The sequence below is a fragment of the Staurois parvus genome, unplaced genomic scaffold, assembly GCF_062004578.1.
Source record: "Staurois parvus isolate SC_StPar_1 unplaced genomic scaffold, SC_StPar_1.0 ptg000488l, whole genome shotgun sequence".
NCBI classification, from domain to species: Eukaryota; Metazoa; Chordata; class Amphibia; order Anura; family Ranidae; genus Staurois; species Staurois parvus.
The window spans coordinates 1,984,066-2,005,981 of record NW_028318284.1 but is presented as its reverse complement, the minus strand read 5'-3'; the positions used below and the strand labels follow the sequence as shown (position 1 = coordinate 2,005,981).

At 41.4% G+C, this 21,916-nt stretch overlaps 1 protein-coding gene across 1 annotated transcript in view; it reads right to left on the bottom strand.

Moving 5' to 3' along the window:
• Positions 1 to 1,725: 1,725 nt before the first annotated feature.
• Positions 1,726 to 21,916, bottom strand: part of CTSE (cathepsin E) — a 190,480-nt gene continuing 170,289 nt past the window's right edge. Inside the window, exon 9 of the mRNA XM_089689651.1 lies at positions 1,726 to 2,475. Coding sequence (XP_089545777.1) covers positions 2,296 to 2,475 — 180 coding nt within the window. The 3' untranslated portion in view covers positions 1,726 to 2,295. The remainder of the gene's footprint in view (positions 2,476 to 21,916) is intronic.

Genomic DNA, 21,916 nt, shown 5'->3' with positions numbered 1-21,916 from the left:
CTCCCTGCAGGTTTAAGTCATGATGTACTAGTATGCACTGCATACTAGTAAATTATGACACTTACTTACAAAAAGTTCCCTTCAGTGCTGCGCTATCATAGCTCTCCCTGGTCCCCGGGGCTTCCACCTTTGGCTGGTCTTCCTTCCAGGTTTTGTATCTTTGGCCGTTTGAATAGCCAGGCAGAAGTGATGTCATTCTTGTGCATGCTTGCTGGAGGCCACAGCACACAGAGTGGGATGTAAATACGGTCTGAGCTGTGCATGTGCGGCTCAGATCACATTACCCACTGAAAGACAGGGGGGACATTTATGACCGAAGAGACCTCTGGGGTCTTTTCTGTTATAAAAACCCTGCCTGTCAGTGTTTTTTTGTCATTCTTGACTTTACTAACACTTTATGTAATCTACTGAAAAGTAGACACCATCCCTTCACCTATCAATCCCTACTCTCATGTGCCTATACTTTGGAATTGCTGTAGGTAATTTAGGGACTAAATACTGCATTCTGAGTTAGGGAGTAACTATATCTATTCTCCACTTACCAAATGGAGACTTTTTTGGAGAAAGAGTATTTGTTCTACAGACTCTAAATAGAACAGTGAAAGAATGACATTTATGGTGCTATTGTTTGTTTTATCCTAACAACAGGAATATTCAACAAATATTATGTGTATTGATGCAATACTGCCACATTTTAATAGAAAATATTAGGGAAATATTAAGATTAACTTCAAGTAGTATCTTCAGTAATCTCTATCTTCATATTTAACAATTCAATAGTTTTTTACTAATCAAATACATCAAAGATGCAGTGGAGCCCCTCTTAACCCACAGTTCAGCAGTGAAGAGCTTTTTGATTCCTTTACCTACAATCCAGTTTGCTTTGGCATTCTCTTGATCTCCTACAATCTCCAGGACTCCTGGGCATGCCCTGGGGACATACATTCTACTGTTTCCTGCCCTCAGGTGCTCAGAGAGACCGCACCTAATGGGACAGCAGATACTGGGCAGGTCAACTGTCAACAGAGAGGTGGGTCCTCCTTTTTTGTTATTTCCGGCATGCGGGCCACTGGTGAGGAACGCAAGAGCACACTGCTTCAACTTATGCCAAAATCAGTATGGTAAGCACTGTGCTAGCTGGCTCCAGAATACTGCCATTCCAGCGGGGTGGTCCTGTATCTTCAAAAGCCTCCTTACACACCCATCCCTGGGACTTCTACCACAACCTGGACATCCAGAACAGGGACTCCTTCTGCCAACCATCTGTGGAGTCCGTCCTGAGATCCCTGTGGTCAACCATCTGGGTTACCAGTTAAAGCCAGCATCCCCCACCCCCAGGAAACCCCAAGTAACTGTGTTTGCACTTGACTGAACTGATGTGATGTTTGCTAGTTAATTATTGCCATACTTTGTTCTCTTACATACTGTTATTCTGTGATGTTTTGTCACCTAGCAGCCTTTGGGGGAACTACCCCCAGGCAGCCCTAGTTTCACTTCCTGTTAAGATCTTGCTTTATGCTTGGTTCATACCTCTTTATTGTTTTATTGGAATTGCCAAGTTATCTTGCATTCATACAGTAAATTTCATATTGTACAGTGTTTGTCAGATCATTGGGTTGATATCTCTACATAACAAAGATAATAGCAAGTTGGTTGCTATGTGGCAACTCCCTGTGCACATTGGTCTTTAGTATGCATCATCAATCAAGAGATTAGCACAAAGTGTTTACATTTTTCATTTGTTTTATTAATGAACAATATTAAAACAATTATAAAATCTATTGCTGGCTTAAAAGTTATAAGCTAAATCATTTTTCATATATGAATGCAGTGAAGGCTACATTGATTTTCTTGTCCTAATTTCTAACAATAATGCTCATTGATAATAATTGTATTAGCATTATTAATTGCAAATTAATACAATTCTTAATCAATTGTATTATTAATAATTGTACTGTATTAGCAAACCAAATTGCCCAATTGGATCTGTATAAACGTAAACATACAAATAGGCAATCCTAATAGCACAGATATTGCACAATATGCAAGTATTGGAACAAAAAAAAGGTCATGAATAATAACTTGCATTTTTTAAAAAACAGAGATTTGTTACAATTACTGTTTAAATCTAACAAAGAATTGTCCGGTCATTTATGATTCCTCAAAACTGCACATTATCACATTGTTTTTACATATGTTATGATTGTGGTTTCTCTGGTTTTATAGTCAAATAGGTAATTGTATTTGAAAAGCTACAGCAAAGCTATGACTAATAAAAGTCAATGCTGCACTACCTTATGCTCCATTTGTTGTGGTTTCATAAGAAACCACTGGAGCAAAACCAACCCTATTGTTACCTCGATCAAATACAGAATAATATTGACCAATGAAAACATCTCCAAGAATCCACAGTGGTCCTGATGGGGGAGAAATATCCAGGCCCTGAAATCCACTGCTGCAGTAGTCTCCTCCATCCTGCCAGAAACAGAAAGATTTTAAGTTATTTATTTAAAGGGTCAGTCCACCCAAAAGTGACATTTCAGTTTCATTCTGATGTGTTAAGCCACCTAAAGTCATGTTATATCTCTTGGGAACAGCAACAAGGTCTCACTACCCAAGTTCTTAGTTCTGTTATAGTTCTTTTAGTTTTGCTTTCTCCATAATGTAAAATAATTATATTTAAAAACAGAATGTGGAGACTCTCATAACCGCTGTGATAGGTTTGCAGACTTCAAAATACAAAATCTCTCCCCAGCAGATAAAAAGACAAATATGTATTGTATGATTATTGTAAATCATATAAAGAAATTTTTCGAGAATTGTTGCTTCAAACAGTAATAAAATAACCAACACTGTGGATACTGACCAAGTCCTCTATATTTTATTGTGACAAAAAGGTTTTTCTTTTGAATGAATCCTTTCTTAGGGTTCATGCAGACGTGTGCCGACATCCATTCTGCATGCAGGCTGCTTTTGTTACTGCACCTCAGTCCGACCCAGACTGCATGCAGGCAGCCTATAGAGCATTTGCAGACACAGCGGCTGCATGCACAAAGCTCCCAGGTATGCAGACAGGAGAGGGTGCCATACAGTTGGCAACCCATGCTTCTTTGGACTCAGCATCTCCTGTCACCATCTCCAGGGGTGTTGTGCACTCGCAAGGGAAGCCCCCTCATCATCTCAGCCTCAAACCAAGTATGTGAGTGGCTTGCAATTAACTATTCAACATATTTGGCTGTTATTAAGAATTTTGTTTGTTGTTCATATACTGTATGTGGTAAATTTTGCTATTTAGATTTATTTGTTTTTTTTCCGGTTTTCATTGTACATTTATTCATGTGTTTTTAACAATGTATGTGATATCATCTTGGGGAATCAGAGCCACTTATTAAATTCAGCTGGGTTAATGTCAGGACTGTGTGCTCTTTTATGATTAAATGTGTCTTTGCATGAAATGCCTTAATGCTATTCCCTACCTGTTGAACTGTGTATTTGGATTTTATGGGCTTATAAAAGTATTTTGGATCTTTCACTTCCTGGAGTGTAGCCACTTCCCTTCACGTATGAGATGTTCTCTGGCTGCGAACTGGACCAGCACGCTGACAAGTGAAATTGGTCTGTGCAGTCAGTAAGGAGCTGTGAGGCGCTCACCTGGAGTGGTGTGTATCTGTATATACTTTTACATCTCCTGTACTGTGTCCGCAGTCTCTGGTCATTCCCTGGTGCGTCTTATTGAGCGAAAAATACGGTATATGTATATACACGTGATTTTGCGCACCCCTGTCTGATTATTCTGTCTGGTCCCCTAGTCCATAATTTATTGGATTTTGGGGGGATTCATCTTCTTGCCATACTATCAATACTTAGTGCATATTTGGTGTAGAGGGATAATTTTATCAATTTTATCTTTTTTTATCAACATTTTTTTTATTTTCTTTCTCTTGAAAATGAATAATACCATGTTTGTGGGAAAGGGAAATAAAAAGGGCTCAAATCCATTTCAAAAGAGGTTACTTGGGATAGCAAGAAGATAAAGTGTTGTGGTCAGTGTAATTTGAAAATAGGGATGAACCAGGAATTCTGTCTGTTCCAAGCTTTTGGAAAGTTCATTGGGAATTGTTCTGAGGGAATTGTTTTTCAGAAGGTCCCATAATGCATTGCAAATGACTGTCATTGGCCAAAGTGTTGTAGCTGAACTTTGATAAAATCAGTCATGGTTTTGTTGTAGCCCACACACTTTAAAAAGTGTCGGGAGCTAGGTCTGAACCTCTGCTGTGTCTGGCGATGTCTGTTCTTGCTGAGCCACCTGTGATACTGCACATCTCTCTGGACAATTTCTTGCATGATCTTAGCAGGGGGAAAGTTCAGGTGGAAGATAGAGAAGTGGGAGGCTGGAGAGCAGGAGCCTTGCCTCCCAGCAAGAGGAACTGGAAAGAAGGAAAGCTCAGGATCTCATTGGCCTCCAGAGTGAGGATCATCTGTGGAGCAGGGAAGGAGTGGCCCAGCAGAAGGCCTGAGAGCGGCCACTGACCCATCAGCTGTCAGACAGAGGACTGAGTGAGTAGACCAACACTCCCTGAGCCTGTAAGGGGAAGAAGCACGCTAGTGGGAAACTGAATTAGCTGCTACCCAGGACTGTCTTCTCCTAAAGTGACAGGCACTGGATTCCCTGCCCAGGGATTCACCCAGTACAGCTAAATAAAGGAGTATCTAGGGTCTGGAGTGATATACAACAGGAGATGCTGGCTAGCTGCTAAAGAGACTTGAATATAGTTCCAGGAAGTTTGTCCTCTGTTGCCATTTTCCTTGGCCAACCCATACACTCTTTATGCCATCCAAGTTCAAATTACCCTAATAAAATAAAAAAAACAAGTTCTAGGACTGGTCACTGTCTCCTGGATGCAAGTATGTGTGGAAGATGCGTATTGCCTTTCTGTGTAGGACTATAAGGGGACCCAAAACTCAGTAACTCTTAACTACATGCCGCCCAGCCACTGTACATATACGGCGGCAGGGCGGCACTCGCAGGCAAAACCACATTTTAAAACGTGTATTTTGTAAACAAATAGGGGGCGCGCGCGAGGCGCGCCGCCGCCCTATCTGTCCCGCGGATCACCGCCGCAGATGTCAGTCGCCGGGTCACAGCCGCTCCTTAGCGGCTATGTCCCGGCGATCGGCGGCAAACAGTGACAGAGAGCACAGCTGCAGTAGCTGTGCTGTCTGTCACTTCCCTGTCAGCTCGAGGATGAGCTGATCGAGAAAGAACAGTTTCTCTTTTTCGATCAGCCTTGTCCCGTCCAGTACACACCCCCGCCCCCTAGTAAAACACTCCCCTCACTCCTATAACCCTTCCCTGCAAAATAAAGTTAACCCCTTCCTCCCCATTGCCATTAGTACAGTGTCATTGTTTTTTGTTTTTGCACTGATCACTGTATTAGTGTTTTTGGGGATGTCAGTGACCCCAAGTCAGTACCCCCCAATGTCAGAATGTCCGCCGCAGTCCCACAGTCCCGCCATAAGTCGCTGGTCACTGCCATAATTCCCTGATCGCCGCCATAATTCACTGATCGCCGCCATTATTAGTATAAAAAAAACCCTAAAAATCCCAGTATCTTTCCCGCCATTTGTAAACGCTATAACTTTCACGTAAACCAATTAATTTACACGTATTGGGTTTTTTTTTTAGCAAAGACATGTCGCAGAATGCATTTTGGCAGAAATTTATGACTAAATTTGATTTTTGCATTTTTTTTTACTGAACATGTTTTATAGCAAAAAGTCCAAAACATTGTTTTTTTTCCCTCAAAATTGTCAGCCTTTTTTTTTTTATAGCGCAAAAAATAAAAACCGCATAGGCAATCAATTACCACCGAAAGAAAGCTCAATTTGTGGGAAAAAAAAGGAAGTAAATTTCATTTATGTACCATATTGCATGACCGCGCAATTGTCCGTTAAACAAGCGCAGCGCTGTATAGCAGAAAAATGGCGTAAATTGCAGTATTTATACCATAGTTTGTAGACGCTATAACTTCCACACAAAACAATCAATATACACTTATTGGGATTTTTTTTACCAAAAACATGTAGCAGAATACATTTTGGCCTAAATGTATAACCAACTTTGAGTTTACTATATATTTTTTATAGCTGAAAGTAAAAAATATTGTTTTTCTTCAAAATTTTTGGCCTTTTTTGTTTATAGCGTGAAAAATAAAAAGCGCACAGGTGATCAAATTACACCAAAAGAAAGCTCTATTTGTGTGAAAAAAAGGACGTAAATTTCGTTTAGGTGCAGCATTGTATGACCGCGCAATTATCAGTTGAATTAGTGCAGCGCCAAGTAGCAAAAAGAGGCCTGGTCATTAAGGGGGGTAAATCCTCTGGAGCTCAAGTGGTTAAGGGGGTAGTTCTACATGTGAGGATCTCCTGTAGAAACATGCACGGCCCTTGCCCCTAGCAACAGGCAACCAACGAGCCTGAAAAAGTGTTTTGTAGTGCTGGAAGTGTCATGGAGCTTGGCTGGAGTGTGCCGTACTGCTGGGATTGTGATTGTTGCTCTGATTAAAGGACTGTCATTTTTGTTGTTGCCTATAGCAACCATGCCGGGCTTATCCAATAGTCTTTTTGCTGCTCCACATGTGGCCTCTACAAGAGACTATGCTCAGTATGTGCCTGCTAATGTCAGCAAAGTGTCTGCTATTACTGTCCTAAATGCTGTTGCCCGGAGTAAACAGAACGGCCCATCAGTTCTACAAATGTGCCTTTGCTGCTCTACAAGTGGCTCCTAAAAGAAATTATGTATGCTGTGTACCTGCTCACCACAGTAACATCTCTGTTGCTACTCTGCTTGCCATTGCCCAGAGCAACCGGAGTGGCTCATCATTGTGCTGCTCTACAGGTGGCTACAACAAGAATCTGTTCTTCAGATACCTGCTAAAAGTGTGTTTACTCCTACACGCTAATCGTTGCCTGCAGCAACCAAGGAGAGTTGCGGCACCCAAGTGGACTACAACACATTGTCACACATCTGTGGCTGGGCCTGTGCTGTATTGATAATTTGCATGCCTGATAAAGTGAGTGTTGCTCAGCTACTTTACACCAGTTGGGCACAGTGACTTGCATTGTTCAGCGTGGGGGGGGGGGGGGGGGCATGGAATCCCAGTCGTCCAACAATGGCTCAAGCTAAGTGTCCTGTCCTTGCCAGCAATCTGCCTAAGTGTTTCTGCCTGGATTCAGGCATATCAACATCTGTAATTCACTCAGCCTATCCCTGCCTGGAACAGTAGGGGTTAACACCAGCACGGGAAAGTTCCTGCACGGCAGTCTTGCTGGTGACAAAATGTCTTGAGGAGGGGCGTGTCCAGTACACCCAGCATGCTGTGAAAGAGCGAGAGAGGAGGAAGATGGTGGCCGCACGAACAAAGTTTACCAGGAATTACCTGTATGCACCTGTATGTGCATATCAATAAATTAGAATATCATCAAAAAATGTATTTCAGTAATTCAGTTCAAAAAGTGAAACCCATATGTTATATAGATTCATTACACACAGAGTGATATATTTCAAGCATTTATTTCTTTTAAATTCAGTATCTCAGAAAATTAGAAAATTGTAAAAAAGTTCAATATTGTAGACTCATGGACCCTGATTTACTATTGTGCCTAGGCGCATTTCTGTGGGCTAACATCTACTTTTTAATAGCAACCGTCTACTTTTAGACTGCAAAGACATTTACTAAAGAGAAGCGTCAACAAGTAGACTCCAAATCGAATTTACTAACCAGACACAGCCCAGGAATCAGACTCAAATAGCAGACTTGCTAAGAAGCACATCTAACACCATGAAAAATCACTGCAGAGACATGTTCACATTGAAATTTGCTTTGCCAAATATCAGGACTTCATTTTAAACAATATCTGACATTTCAAAAAATTTTTAAAATGTGTAAAAAATAGTTTTTTTAAAGCAAGTTGTCACAGTGAAGAACTAGACGCTTTTCCAGTGTCTATGGCCGGATATAACTGAGCATGTGCACAACACATTTTAGACGTCTTCTGTGGGCGCTTTCTTTTTAGACCCTGTTCAATAGTAAATCTCTGTGTGGAATCCACTGACAGACGGCACTCGATCGCCTCTACTGTGTTTAACAAACAGCACTAGGCATATCTTTATGTATTCTAATTTGATTTCCTTAGTTCTATTGATTCTATTTTTGTTTCTTATCCTTTATAATTATTTCTGTAATGATTTTACTTATTTTGAAGATCTAGATAATATTTATTTTGACAGCTGAATGTAAAAATAAAGATCTGCAATAAAAAAAAAAAAAACTGCGTGGGGTCCCTCCTCCCATCCATACCAAGCCCTTCGGGTCTGGTATGTATATTAAGGGGTAACTCCACGCCGAAATAAAAAAAAAAAATATCCATACCAGACCCTTATCCGAGCATGCAGCCTGGCAGGTCAGGAAACGGGGGGGGGGGGGGGGGACGAGCAAGCGCCCCCCCTCCTGAACCATACCAGGCCACATGCCCTCAACATGGGGGGGTGTTTGAATCAGGGGGGCTCCCCCCCAAAGCACCTTGTCCCCATGTTCGTGGGGACAAGGGCCTCTTCCCCACAACCCTGGCCGATGGTTGTGGGGGTCTGCGGGTGGGGAGCTTATCAGAATCTGGAAGCCCCCTTTAACAAGGGGGCCCCCAGATCCCGGCCCCCCCCCCCACGTGAATGAGTATGCGGTACATGGTCCCGCTACTAATTCACAAAAAAACAAAGTGTAATGTAAAAAACCACAGGACACAGTCTTTGACAAGTCCTTTAATAAAACAATGTCCCCCGAAGTAGATCCAACGTCAATCACGGTGTCAGGCGCCAGCGACCCGAAAAAAGAAAGAAAAAAAAACATTCCGCTCCCGACGGAGGCTCCTCAGCCTTATGCAGTGAGCCAGGGTGATGTGGGGGGGGGGGATCTGGGGGCCCCCTTGTTAAAGGGGGATTCCAGATTCCGATAAGCCGCCCGCCTGCAGACCCCCACAACCACCAGCTAGGGTTGTGGGAAAGAGGCCCTTGTCCCCATCAACATGCAGACAAGGTGCTTGGGGGAAGCCCCCCTGCCCCAAAGCACCCCCCAATGTTGAGGGCATGTGGCCTGGTATGGATCGAGGGTGCGCGCTCGCCCCCCCCTTTCCTGACCTGCCGGCCTGCATGCTCGGATAAGGGTCTGGTATTGAATTTGGGGGGAACCCCACGCTGTTTTTTTTTAATTTCGGCGTGGAGTTACCCCTACCAGACCCGAATGGCTTGGTATGGATGGGAGGGAGGACCCCAGGCTGTTTTTTTTTATTATGGTGCTTGTTTTTAAATGTAATTCTGGCTTTTTTGGTCTTCACTATAGCTCAGAAATTCAGCTGTCACTTCCCCCGGCTCAAAGAGAAAGTTTTGTTTGAGTTTATTTCCTTAAAGGTAACAAGGTTGACTTTTAGTTAATTAAAATGAAGAAATTGTTCTGTAACTTCAGGGAAAGTGACAGCTAAGCTTGTGAACTATAGTGAAGGACAAAAAAAGGCACGCCATTAGCATTGAAAAATCAGCACCGACATACACTTCGTATTGTGAACCAAATTATTCAAACATTTGTAAACCGACCAATTAATTAAAATGGTTTGGCATTTGTACACCAAATATGACGTTCCCCGAGGCGTTGGTAAACCAAGGTACGCATGTATTAGTATTGCAATCCTTTGTATTGGGATACATAGAACCAACATACATCGGAATTGGCAATATAACACAACATTATATTGCCAATTCCGATGTATGTTGGAGATATCTGGCTAGTTACACTGACCTTGCCCAGGGACTTAGGGTTGATTCACAACACAGAAATACAGGGTGGATTAGTATTGCAGCTCTGTGGATTAGTGGTTAGCACTGCTGCCTCACAGCTCTAGGGTTGTCGGTTTGAATCCCAACCACAGCAAGAAAGTAGCATGATCTTCCTGTGTGGCTGTCTTCAAATAGATGTTCTGGCAACATCTTTGCTTTCTGTCTAAATGATCCCTAGAATGTGAATTAGAATGAGGCTTTGTCTGTTGAAACACCTTCAAAGCTGCACCTAATGTGAATGTCATACAATGGGATGAGATAAGGGCCTGGGCTACTAATAGATTTGATAATGCTGGTTTACACTCCACCCCCTTTTGTGAAAGATTTGTCAAGCAAAGAGCTGAGAGAGAGAAGAGTGAGCAAGAGATACATACTGAAGAGTGATAAAGAGAGACATACAGAAGAGTGAGCGAGAGATATATACTGAAGAGTGATAAAGACAGACATACAGAAGAGTGAGAGAGAAAAGGCTTGGGTGGGGAATCCACACATCAAAATTGTTACAAATACTGGCGTGGATTTTTGCCCCAAATGCATAGCAGACCCTTATCCGAGCAGGCAGGTACCACATGCCTTCAAAGATTTATTTCCTTTGTTGATTTACCTGCTTTACCTGCTTCGTTCACACTATATGCAATTGAAAATTGCGCTTTAAGTTGCCAATTTCACTGTGTTTTCTAGAGATTTTCAAACTAGTTGTGATTTCAATTTGTAATTTCTATTGGAGTCTAGATGTGAAATTGCTACTAAATGGCCCAAAAGTTCGACAAGAACTACCTTTGAAATCGTAAGTTCAACAAACAAATCGTGTATGTTAATACACTCACATTCACATTCATTATATCCGATATCAAGTACGATGTCAATTCCCAAATCGCACCTGAAATTGTACACCCTGGATGCGACTTGTCATGCGATTGGCATGGCCAGCAACTTGCCATTTGCATGGCAAATTGCACACAATGTTACTGGGGGCTAATAACTCTGTCACATCTAATCCGATGTGGCAATTGCCCAACTTACAGTGAAGTTGCACGAGTTCACAATCCAATTGGATGTAAACAGAGCCTACAGTGGACAATAGGGTGCGACTTGGTCTACGATTTGCAAGTCGCCTGTCATGCCGATTGCATGCCAAATCGCAAACAATGTTACTGGGGGCCACCCGGTCACATTAAAGCAGATTTCTAAGTGGTGTTATTTACACTACAGTCACATCATGTGACTTACAGTGAAGTCACATGATTTCAAAGTTGGGGGACATGCTGATTTAAAGTGCGATTTGCAAGACATCTTACACAGATCTCTCTGCAAAACGCATGAAAAGTAGTGTATTCATTACTTTAGAAATTGTTGCGGCTCCAACCAAGTTTGAACCACACCAATATGAACGCTCTAATAGCGGTCACATTGAGTGCGACTTGGCATGTGATTTGCATGACATGAGGCTTGCAAATCGTATGCCAAGTCGCACCCTATTGTCTGCTATTAGAGCAGTCACATGGGTGCGTTTCCGACACTGATTTCTAAAGTAGTACATGTACTACTTTTGTGGCGATTTGCATAGATATCTGTGTCAGATGTCTTGCAAATCACAAGGAAATCAGCATCTTCGCTGTACAATTTCGCACAATTTCTAAATCGGCTTTGATGTGACCGGGGTGTAAGGTCTTTTTATGTTTGATTTCCTGAGTGTTTTTCCGATTTATGAGAAATCCCACATACTAGCAAAAGTGAATTGACATTTTCAGTATTTCATGCGAGATGTGGTCATGTGACTGCCTTAACTCATGTGATAATTTGGAGTGAATTGTGCCCATAGGGCCAAGAAATATTGCCAATAGGGTTCCCTTTCACATCCCTGTTCAATGTTCTGTTGTATGCTGCACGGGTACACTTCACTGTGGTTTTCTTTCTGACTCTGATTTGTGGGGCCTGTATACCAAGGGTTAACGCAGTGGGAAGAGAATTGATCAGGTGCAAACACTTTCTCTGACCAAATGAATGACAGTGGTGGGTGTGGCCTACCTTATATAAAGAGATGCAGTAGTGGCTGATTTTTGCCTTGTACAGGCACATTATTTCTGCAAGTCCTTGTCTGTGGTGGTTTGGGGAGGAAGAGATATTGTGGTGAACTGCCCCAGGCCACACTCACCTGTGTTTTGATGTGGGCTGTAAATGTTTTGCATGTTCTTCCTTCTAAGGTGTGTTTGTGTGTTATTGTACAATGATTGTGTGTTTATTACCTTTGCATTGTAATCCTAACACATGCAAATCGCTCTGCTCTTCCAAGTTTGCTTTATTTAGACTGAAATGCAGTTTTCAGACAAACAAGGTGAGAAATGTATGTGTGGGGGATTTGGGGAGGTGGGAGGTGTTTTTATTTTGGCAGGTATGTATTTTTATATTGATATTTTGATCTGCAGCTTGTTTTGTGGATATATAAGCCTAATACGTGATTTATATTAACTGTTTGTTTCCTGCTGTAACCTGTGAAAGCACAGTTCATTAGACGTATAATCTTTTAGATTGTAAGCTCTTATGAGCAGGACCATTCTATTTTAGCAACATCAATCCAGCTTTTTTTTTTTTAACCAAGAAATTGAATGTACCTACTTGTTGCTGTCCAAATAAATATGGAATGTGTATTTGATCAATAAACATTTGGACTATTTATTTTTTGGGGGGGGATTATTTCATGTTCTAGTTGAATGTAGCACAGTGGCTAAATGGTTAGTACTTCCGCCTGGCAGTACTAGGGTTGTTGGTTCAAATCCCAGCCACGGCACTTCCTGCCTGGAGTTTGCATGTTCTCCCTGTGCCTGTGTGATTTTCCTCCGGGTACTCCGGTTTCCTCCTACACTCTAAAGACATGCTGGTAGGTTAATTGGATCCTGTCAAATTGTCCCTAGTATGTGTATGAATGTAAGTTAGGGACCTTTAGATTGTACACCCCTTTAGGGTTAGGGACTGATGTGAATTTACAACATATATATGTAAAGCACTGCGTAAATTGACAGCGCTATATAAGTACCATAAATAAATGTACTAGCGCCCCTTAACACATATTTTTGCTAGCTATATAATATGCCCAAATCTTCCTTGTTAGAGTGCACATATGCAAGTATGTCCAAACAAACCAAAAGCCCCCTATTGCACCACAAGAGCATGTTATGTACCAATGAATAGGTCGTGTTCAATGTCCATCTAGCTATTTTTCTACAATCCTCTTAGCAGTAATAAATTGGGCTCCCAATTTATGTTGACTTTGGGCCTTTACCAGCAAATATATATTTGGCAATGTCATATACACAGTATAGCTGCAAGCATACAGTCACCAATGACAAATCCACAATAGAACTGCAAACTTGTGGCACAGACACAAGCATACACCCAGGGCCACTGTTAGATATCACGGGGCCCCGTACAGCATACCTGACAGCCCCCCACCGCCAGAAAAAATATCCAAATTATATTTATGGTAAAAATACACTAAAAACATTATTAATGGACATAATCCCAACCAAATTCCTGTGAAATCTAAATGCTAAAACTGTACTGAGTTCATAAATAAAGCTGTGTGTGTAATTGAGGTTTAATTGAGGTCTTGGGGCTCATGGGTGCTGTGGCCTGTAGAGTGGGAAACAGTGGTTTGTTTTTGTGGCTATCGCTGTTTGCAGGTAACCTATGTTACACTATGGAAATGCTGCAGGTCATAATTTGACAAACATATGGATGCAGGTGTACAGCCCTGAACACAGACAGTGAGCATTCAGGGCCACTTCCCCACGCCTTCACACCTGTCAGATTAAAACCTGTGTTCATACAGCTGCTGTGTCCCCATAGTATAACAGGTGTCTCAAGCCACATGAACAACCCCCTCATTCATGCTGTGCAGGCCAGAGGACTTGTGTGAATGGGGAATTTTTTACTTTTTTTCCCCTCAGCTCATTAATTTCAATGGCTGCCTAACGTGTGGGAACATGCAAAAATACTGCAGGCATATTATTTTAAAAGTGTGTTGCACAGTAGTGTGGTGCCATGCGTTTTGGTGGCTGTGAATGCCTCTGTATTTACTAGACATGTGGAGGTGCAATTAGGTTTTCACCATGAAAGGGCATTGCATTTCTTTGCTGTGCTGGAAAAAACATGCTCTTGCATGCGTTTCTGCACCACAAATGGTGTGAACAAGTCCTAAGGGTCAGTTCACACTATAGAAACACAGTCTAGATGTGTTCCAGATGTTTTTGCATGCACTTTTTTGATGCATGTTTAGCATGTTCCAGTGCATTTTGGATGCGTTTTTGACGTGTTCCAGTGCATTTTTTTATGCATTCCAGTTAATTTTTTTTTCCCCTCTCTGTTTCTTAAATTTAATTAGGGACATGTGCATTTTAGTGCGTTCCAGGGTGTTTTACCGCGTTCCAGCACAGTTCTATGCATAAACAATGCAGCCTGTTCGCCTTTTTTGACAGCACCTGCAACGCACTGGAACTGCAAGCGCTGATGTGAACTATGACATTGACAACCATAAAACCTTCTTTCTGTGCATTTTGGATGCAAAAAAGCAACTGAAACACATGTAGTGTGAACTGGCCCTAAAGGTTATTATAGGTCAGGGAACGGGACTGACCAGGAATTGTGAATTCAATCAGATTAGTGGTGAGATACAATCAGGAATCCTATAATAATGCGAGATCTGAGCTGTGGGTGATAGGAAATGAGACACATTAACTTGATCAGTAAATAAATAGTTAAATAAAAAGAGTGGGGCGGGGATACATAGATTGGCAGATGGAACAGGTGATGGTGGGAGAGGGGGTCAAGTTGTATAAGGAGAGAGGTTTAAGCGCTCGTTCACACTTGACTTTATTTCTAACTCTTGAAAAATGGCCCTATAGTGTTTGACAGGTGTTTGGGAAGCGTTTTTAATGCTCCTCAAATGCTCCTGAAACACCCTATGTGCGGTTTTGAGGCATGTGATAAGCATTTACCAAGCGTTAAAACTGCGCCACAAATGCCTGTAATGAAGTTAAATGGTATTAACGCTCCGAAAATGCCTTGCAACCACAGCGCAAACGTCTGCGAGGCATTTGAGGAGCGGCACCATAGACTTAAATGGGAGGCTTCAACTCCTCCTGACTCGACATGAGGCGCCAGTTTTGCCGTGACGCAATGCTAACGCTTCAGTGTGAACAGCACTGTGTTCATAGGCATTTGAGAAGCATAAAAAATGCTTCCCAAATGCCTGTCTGATGCCTGCTGACAAAGATAGTGTGAACATAGCCTTAGAGAAGATAAAGTTGTAATGAAATATAAACAGAAGGAAAGTTTCAAACTTGTCAGAAGAACAGGACGCGGACGATTTTGACTATCGCCCGATTTTCCCGGCAATGATGGGCAAATTGGCTGATCATTTTACCGATAAAAATCTGCGCATGAGCCGTGTCCTGCAAGAAGAAGAAAAGGAAGAAGAAGAATTCCAGTCCGCTATTATAATTTTACATGAAACGTCTTGCGGTTGCAACAATGTATCTATTTGTATCCGAATAAAAACATCTGTATCTGAAATGGATACAAATGGATGTTGCAACCGCAAGACTTTTCATGTAAAAGCTCTCTGCAAGGGACAGAAGTAAAAATGCTGGCCGTAGACAGGACAAAAATTGGCCAATTTTTTTATTGAACGATTGATTTTTTGTTTTAAAGAAACAGCTGGTTTTTGACCCATCTATGGCCTGCATAAGACCAGAAACTCAGACATATACCGGGCCCAATTAACCTAACAGCATGTCTTTGGAGTGTTGGCAGAAACACACCCGTGCAGAGAAAGCATGCAGACAGGTGCAGCCATGACTGGGATTAGAACCCATGACCCATGTGCTGTAAGTTCTGAGTTCTAACCACTAAGCCACTGAGGGAGACAGAGTTTGAGCTGCAATGTAGAATAGTTACATTGTTTAAAAATAATGATAAAGCGTGCGCTGATAAAATTATATAGACTACTAAAATGGTATTACACAACATAAATATAAATATAGGTATAGATATGAAGGTAGCAGCTAGCACTCAGGGTATTGGCAACAGTCCCAGAATAGAAATATGTTACAGTAATAGTGTAGCGCTATGAATGCATGTTATCAATCATAAACGCATGTAAAATAAAAAAAAGTGCAAATAAGTGCAATAATTATGTAAACTGGTAAATGGTGCTAAAAAAGTTCATATAATCATTCCTGAATAATGGAATGTCCTTCGTGTGAGAGTACCAACTCAGAGAGTGCCTATGAATGGCACGTGTGGTACTTATTTGCACGTTTTTGATTTTACATGTGTTTATGATTGATCACATGCATTTTTAGCGCTGCACCATTACTTTAACATAGAATAGTTACATGATTAAAGAGAAGGAAGATATATAATTATATTGGGAAATTAGAACTAGACATTCCCAATTATTTGAGATATAAGTGTGAAAATGTTTGACATTTGAAAATAGAATGTATGACATTCATTAGGGAATGCATTAGTTGTCTGATCATTTTGGAGAAACAGCAACGCTTTTCAATGAGTTTGCTAGATGCCTTTCAGAAGACTGACAGGTCTAGATTGTTTGAATTGAGTCTGCCTGAATGTTCAGCATCTGCTGGTAGACTCAATTCTTAGTAAATCAGGGCCATGGTGTCACACTCTAATCCGCTACTTAACTCAAAACACCTGTAAAGGTTTCCTGAGCCTTTAAATGGTCTCTCAGTCTGGTTCAATAGGTTACACAATCATGATGAAGACTACTGACTTGACTGTTGTCCAGAAGACAGTCATTGACACCCTTCACAAGGAGGGTAAGTTACAAAGGGGCATTGCTAAAGAAGCTGGCTGGTCACAGAGTGCTGTATCCAGGCATAATAATGGACAGTTGAGTGGAAGGAAAAAGTGTGGTAGAAAAAGGTGCACAAGCAACAGGGATAATCATAGCCTTGAGAGGATTGTGAAGCAAAGGCAATTCAAGAATTTGGGGGAGATTCACAAGGAGTGGACTATGGCTGGTGTCAGTGATTCAAGAGCCACCACACACACAGAAATATGCAGGCTACAACTGTTGCATTCCTTCTGTCAAGCCACTCCTAAACCAGAGACAAAGTCAGAAGCGTCTTACCTGGGCTAAGGAGAAAAAGGACAGGACTGTTGCATTTTATTTGGAACTCAAGCTCCCAGAGTGGAAGAGTGGAGAGGCACAGAATCCAAGTTGCATGAGGTCCAGTGTGAAGTTTCCACAGTCAGTGATGACTTGTGGAGCCATGTTATTTGCTGGCATCAGTCCACTGTGTTTTATCCAGTTCAAAGTCAGCACAGCCCTCTACCAGGAAATTCTGGAGCACTTCATGCTTCCCTCTGCTGACCAGCTTTATGGAGATGCTGATTTCATTTTCCAGAAGGACTTGGCACCTGCCCACGCTGTCAAAAGTACCAATACCTGGTTTAATGATCATGGTATCCCTGTGCTTGATTGGCCAGCAAATTCGCCTGACCTAAACCCCATAGAGAATCGGTGGAGTATTGTCAAGAGGAAGAGAGACACCAGACCCAACAATGCAGACGAGCTGAAGGCCCCTATCAAAGCAACCTGGGCTTCCACAACACCTCAGCTATGCCACAGGCTGATCTCCTCCATTGCACGCCGCATTGATGCATTAATTCATGCTCCAACCAAGTATTTATACTACACCGTGTTCCAAATTACTATGCAAATGATATTTTTCTCATTTACCTAAATAATTGATGTAAATAACAATCAGCATAATTCTCATGTTATCAACTATTAAGAGTACAATTCAAATTTTATTGAACAAACCTCCTTATGATAACAGTATTTTTTTTAAACATAAAAATCTTAAAATGCACTGTTCCAAATTATTACGCACAGTAAGTTTCAAAACACTTTATAGGTTGTAAAGAACTGAAAATTGTCATTTGTTGTGTTTGCAGCATATTTACTGAAATCAAAAGCTATTTCAATCAAACTTTTAACAACATTTTAACTTTCTAAACATTTTAACAGGTCACGTTACATTTTAACATAGGACCGCTTATTTGATAGCAGCTTCACAAGTCTTGCATTCATTGAACTTGTGAGTTTTTGGACAGTTTCTGCTTGAATTTGTTTGCAAGATGTCAGAATAGCCTCCCAGAGCTGCTGTTTGGATGTAAACTGCCTCCCACCCTCATAGATCTTTTGCTTGAGGATGATCCAAAGGTTCTCAATAGGATTGAGGTCAGGGGAGGATGGAGGCCACACAATGACTCTCTCTCCTTTTATCCTCCTCCTATTTATTGATGCAGAGTTATTCTTTGCAGCATGAGATGGTGCATTGTCATGCATGAAGATGATTTTATTACGGAAAGCATAGTTCTTCCTTCTGTTCCAGTGGTCAGTCATAAACTCCACAAACTTTGTAGAGGTCATCTTTACACCTTCGGGGACCCTAAAGGGGCCGACCAGCTCTGTTCCCATGATTCCGGCCCAAAACATGACTCCACCACCGCCTTGCTGACGTCACATCCTTGTTGGAACAGGGTGGCTGTCCACTAACCATCCACTACTCCATCCATCTAGACCATCCAGGGTTGCACAGCACTCATCAGTGAACAGGACTGTCTGAAAAATTAATCTTCATGTATTTTTCTGCCCAATGCAGCCATTTCTGCTTGTGAGCATTGGTTAGTGGTGGCAGAATAGAAGGTTTATGCACAGTTGCAAGACTCTGGAGGTCTCTACACCTTGATGTCCGTGGGACTCCAGAGGCACCAACAGCTTCAAATATCTGTTTGCTGCTATGTAATGGTATTTTAGCAGCTGCTCTCTTGATCCGATGCATGGATCTGGCAGAAATCTTCCTCAATGTGCCTTTATCTGCACAAAGCCGTCTGTGCTCTGAATCAGCCACAAATCTCTTAATAGTGCGATGATCACGCTTAGGTATTCGTGAAATATCTAATGTTTTCATACCTCGTCCAAGGCATTGAACTATTTCACTCTTTTTGGCAGCAGAGAGATCCTTTTCTTTCCCATATTGCTTGAAAATGGTGCTCTGCTTAATAATGTGGAACACCCTCCTTTAGTAATTTTTCCTTAAATTGGGCTCACCTGCCAATCTAATTATCACAGGTGTCCGAGATTGTTTTCAGTGATCAAAAGAGCCCTGAGACACAATGCCATCCATGAGTTAAACTGAAAAACAAAATATTTAATCTTTGTGACAATTAAATAGAATTTGCATAATAATTTGGAACAGGGTGTATACTGTACATGGACATGCTTTTCAGTAAGCCAACATTTCTGTAATAAAAATCCTTTTTTTATTGATCTTATGTAATATTCTAATTTTCTGAGATACTGAATTTTGGGTTTTCACTAGTTGCAAGCCATAATCATCAAAATTAAAAGAAAGAAATGCTTCAAGTATATCACTTTGTGTGTAATGAATCTATATAATATAAGAGTTTCACTTTTTGAACTGAATTACTGAAAAAAAACAACTTTTTGATGATATTCTAATATATTGAGATGCACCTGTAGTTCCAAGAAGTTTGTCCTCAGTTGCCATTTCTTTTTGCCAAGTTCAAATTCCCCTAATAAAATAAAAAAACAAAAAAAAACAAGCTCAAGGACTGATTTCTGTCTCCTGGATGCAAGTTTGTGTGGAAGATGCGTGGTACCTGGCTGTGCAGGACTATAGGGGACCCAAAACTCAGCAACTCTTAGGGGGGTAGTGCTACACAGCCCAAATTAAAAAGAAAAAATGTTTTTCACTTACTGCGCTGAAGTGTCCTTATAATTAGCTCCAACAAATCACTGCCACTTAAATGTCTTCTATCCATGTTGGTTAATCTGCAACTCTCCCTGCAATCATGCTAAGGGAATGCATTGACTTGAAAACAAGAGAGTGAGTGTGTGTGTTAATTAGACTCAAGGGTGTATTATATGGTGAAAGGATGACTTGATTACCTGATAAACACTATAGTGAACCTAATTGTTAAAAGTGAAGTCGTTTCATGTATGTTTTGTTAGCCAATCAGAAACCCCTCCAGTAAACTATTTCAAGGAAAGTTATTTTGGCTGGAAGAGGACCTTTTTGCTGTTATTAATATTGGAGCACAGGTATAGATCATGACTCGCATTATTGCATGCATGGAAGCTACCTAGGTGCATATTATAGATCGGACATATGCTGGACGGTGTAGTTTCTCTATGCTTGATATGAAGTATCTTAAATGGGACTTTCAGGGTTGTTGTTCATTTTAATATCTACAAGTATTCAGCTCGATTTCTGTCACTGTAACAAATATCTTTATCCAAATCAATGCATCTCTCTGGAAAAGAACTGTTAGTTGCTGCGGGAAAAGTACATTTATAAATATACACTGGTCATACATCCTCCATCATTGATATGAGACAACAGATTTGTATTATGAACTGTTTCTGTGTGGACCTCAGAATAAGACAACTTAATCATTATTATTGTTTTTCAATTATAGCCCAACCCAGCTACTGTGCAAATATGAAACAGATATAAAAAAAATGATACTAAGAGTGCTAAACACAATTAAATATTAAAATCACAATACAATTCATACATTTGATTAACGCAAATCTTAGATGATGTACTCTGGTGATCTATAAACTCCTACTCTATATCCAAAAAGTGCACAAGTTCATAAAGTGCATATCTGTATCCAAAGTTCCAGTTTAAAGTGAACTCTTCAGACTCCTGTTCTTCCACTCTGTTACTCTCCTATGGACATTGCTCTGGGGAATGCATACCAATGTTCTGTTTTGTTTTTTAAAATCCATGCAGCTCGGAGCAGTGATTTTTTTTTTTTTTTAATCATTGTCATTCACAAAGGAAAAACAAGTTTTAAATGACATCTTCCTCCTGGCTTATTTTTGAAAAGAAAAAATAGCCATCATCTATGGATGTGGGTCTATAAAACTATGTTTTAAAAGAAAAACCTGGGAGATGTACTTTTACATAGGCAGATTAACGAAGCTCCCGGTGCTCCTGAGTCCCGGGCACACAGCAGAAGGCAGGCTCTGGCAGGCACTGGGTTAAGTCCAGGGCACACAGCTAAACGCAGGCTCTGGTAGGCAATGGTTAAGTCCAGGGGGCACACAGCAGAAGGCAGACTCTGGCAGGCAATGTTTAAGTCACACAGCAGAAGGAAGGCAGAACCCCAGGAGTTATGCAATACCATAGTGACAATCAACTGTGAATGCAAAGAAGTCTGACAAAGTCCTTCAGCTTCCAGGATCTTTTCCAGTGGAAGGAATACTCTTTCCTACATGGTGTCCAAGATCAAGTCCTGGTATTCCATATGGGGAGAGGGGGAAAGAGAATAAGCCAACTGAAGTCCTTCCGTGACCTTAGGGCAATGCACAGATTTTACTTCCATTCCAGTGATGAATTTACCTTCTAGGTCAGTGTCTAGGACAGGTATCCCCCCATGTAAATACCCCTCAGGTAGGTCCAAGACTAGCACCAATACCTTGGTAACCTGGTACCTTGCTACAGGGACAATTGTGGATGCTCGCTCCTGAGCCAGCTCTGTGTGCACCGCCCCCCACTTCCTCCTCACTGGCTGTGATTGACAGCAGCCTCCAGTTGCTGCCTCTCTGTCCAATGAGGAGAGAAAGAGCCAGGATGTTAAAAGGGACACAAGGTGGCAATGTGATGCAACTCAATGGGACACATCCTGCTGAAAAGTTTTATGGATTTTGTAGGCTGAACAGCATTACTTTGTTAGAAGGCAGCAAATTAAATTTCCCAGAGGAGCTGGAGTGTGGGTGGAGGCATATAAAGGTAGAAGTCTGGGAACTGAGGCTGGAAGTGAGTTGGGAGAGAGCTGGAAGGAAGGTGTGAAGAGGAAGCTGTGCAGAACTCCGGAGGACTGAACCAGGCTGCAAAGTGGGAGAGCGGAGAAACAGGGAGGAATAGCTGACATTGCCAAAGAATCTGAAGAGCTACCCTGTCA